The sequence below is a fragment of the Scardinius erythrophthalmus genome (genome assembly GCF_964197995.2).
Source record: "Scardinius erythrophthalmus genome assembly, chromosome: 10".
NCBI classification, from domain to species: Eukaryota; Metazoa; Chordata; class Actinopteri; order Cypriniformes; family Leuciscidae; genus Scardinius; species Scardinius erythrophthalmus.
Window position 1 is genome coordinate 347,501 of NC_138230.1, and position 2,500 is coordinate 350,000.

At 36.0% G+C, this 2,500-nt stretch overlaps 1 protein-coding gene across 1 annotated transcript in view; it reads left to right on the plus strand.

The window, feature by feature from the left end:
• col14a1b (collagen, type XIV, alpha 1b) overlaps positions 1–2,500 on the plus strand; it is a 77,960-nt gene that overhangs the window by 39,780 nt on the left and 35,680 nt on the right. Inside the window, exon 19 of the mRNA XM_088845597.1 lies at positions 1,640–1,782. Within this exon, the coding sequence (XP_088701723.1) occupies positions 1,640–1,782 (143 nt within the window). The remainder of the gene's footprint in view (positions 1–1,639; positions 1,783–2,500) is intronic.

The following is a 2,500-nucleotide window of genomic DNA, read 5'->3' on the forward strand; positions in this document are numbered from 1 at the left end:
TAGTTAGTTAGTTAGTTGGTTGTTTGTTTTAGTTAGTTGGTTGTTTGGTTAGTTGTTTGTTTGGTTAGTTAGTTAGTTGTTTGATTAGTTGGTTGGTTGGTTGATTAGTTAGTTGTTTGATTAGTTAATTTGTTTGTTTGTTTGATTGGTTAGTTGGTTGGTTGTTTGATTAGTTAGTTGTTTGATTAGTTAATTAGTTTGTTTGATTGGTTAGTTGGTTGGTTGTTTGATTAGTTAGTTGTTTGATTAGTTAATTAGTTTGTTTGGTTAGTAGTTTTTGATTAGTTAGTTAGTTGGTTGGTTGATTAGTTAGTTGTTTGATTAGTTAATTAGTTTGTTTGTTTGATTGGTTAGTTGGTTGGTTGTTTGATTAGTTAGTTGTTTGATTAGTTAATTAGTTTGTTTGGTTAGTAGTTTTTGATTAGTTAGTTGGTTGGTTGGTTGGTTGGTTGGTTGGTTGGTTGGTTAGTTAGTTAGTTAGTTAGTTGTGTGGTTGGTTGGTTGATTAGTTAGTTGTTTGATTAGTTAATTAGTTTGTTTGGTTAGTTAGTTGGTTAGTTGGTTGGTTGGTTAGTCAGTTTGTTGGTTGGTTGATTAGTTAGTTAGTTAGTTAGTTAGTTAGTTAGTTAGTTAGTTAGTTAGTTAGTTGGTTGTGTGGTTAGTTAGTTTGTTGTTTAATTAGTTAGATTTGTTTGATTAGTTAGTTAGTTGTGTGGTTGTTGATTAGTTAATTAGTTAATTAGTTTGTTTGGTTAGTTAGTTAGTTAGTTGGTTGTTTGGTTGGTTGTTTGGTTAGTTGGTTGGTTAGTTGGTTGGTTGATTAGTTAGTTAGTTAGTTAGTTAGTTAGTTAGTTAGTTAGTTAGTTAGTTAGTTAGTTAGTTAGTTAGTTAGTTATTTGGTTGTGTGGTTAGTTGGTCTGATTAGTTAGTTTGTTGTTTAATTAGTTAGATTTGTTTGATTAGTTGTTTGAATAGTTAGTTGGTTGTTTGATTAATTCGTTGGTTGTGTGGTTAGTTGTTCTGATTAGTTAGTTTGTTGTTTAATTAGATTTGTTTGATTAGTTAGTTGTTTGTTTGTTTAATTAGTTGGTTGTTTTATTAGTTAGTTGTTTGATTAGTTAATTAGTTTATTTGGTAAGTAGTTTTTGATTAGTTAGTTGGTTGGTTGTTGATTAGTTAAATAGTTTGTTTGGTTAGTTAGTTGGTTGTTTAGTTAGTTAGTTGGTTGGTTGGTTGTTTGTTTAGTTAGTTGGTTGTTTGGTTAGTTGGTTGATTGGTTAGTTAGTTGTTTGACTGTTTAGTTAGTTGGTTGATTGGTTAGTTGTTTGATTGGTTAGTCAGTTGGTTGTTTGGTTAGTTAATTTTTTGTTTGTTTATTTAGTTTGTTGTTTGTTTAGTTAGTTGGTTGTTTTAGTTGGTTGTTTGTTTGGTGCATTAGTTGGTTGTTTGGTGCATTAGTTGGTTGTTTGGGGTGTGTGTTCACATGTGTGTTTGTGTGTTTTTGTGTGTTCATATGTGCATGTGTGTGTGTTCGTGTGTGTGTGTGTGTGTGTGTGTGTGTGTGTGTGTGTGTTCATATATATACGTATATATATATATATATATATATATATATATATATATGCATGTGTGTGTGCAGCGCAGCGTTTAGCCATCAGGAATCTGCAGCTGAGTGACGTGACGACCTTCAGCATGCGTGTGTCATGGGACGCTGTGGGTCCAGACGTGCGCCAGTACCGCGTGTCGTACATCAGCACGCGAGGAGACCGCGCTGAGCAGGTGGTGAGTGTGTGAATCTCACATTCAGTCAACTCGTACATGTGTGTGTCATTTTGCAAATTGCAATATAAATTGAGATAATCAAATACCATTGTGTTCTAGCCAGTGTGTTTACGAATTTATAGCTGTCATGGATTTTAAGCTGTACAAAAAAAAGAGATTTGCATCAGTCCATTTCTCCTCCAAAAGCCCTTTGGCTCTGAAAGTATTGTGTCTTCTGTTGAGTTTGGAAGCGTGTTTTTATCTCTATCACTTTCATCTGTGGGAGAGTCCAGCTCTGGCCCTGAGTGTGTGTGTGTCTTCACCGCGGAGTCATTCTCTCTGGTGTGTGTGTGTGTGTGTGTGTGTGTGTGTGTTTTCTCAGCTGTGATGAGTGTGTGTGTCTTCACCACGGGGTCATTCTCTGTGATGTGTGTGTGTGTGTGTGTGTGTGTGTGTTTCCTCAGCTGTAATGAGGGTGTGTGTGTCTTCACAGTGGGGTCATTCTCTGTGGTGTGTGTGTGTGTGTGTGTGTGTGTGTTTCCTCTGCTGTAATGAGTGTGTGTGTGTGTGTGTTTGTGTTTCCTCCACAGTGATAAGTGTGTGTGTGTGTGTATGTGTGTGTGTGTGTGTGTGTGTGTGTGTTTTTCCTCAGCTGTAATGTGTGTGTGTGTGTGTGTGTGTGTGTGTGTGTATGTGTCTTCTCAGCTCTAATGAGTGTGTGTGTGTGTGTGTGTGTGTT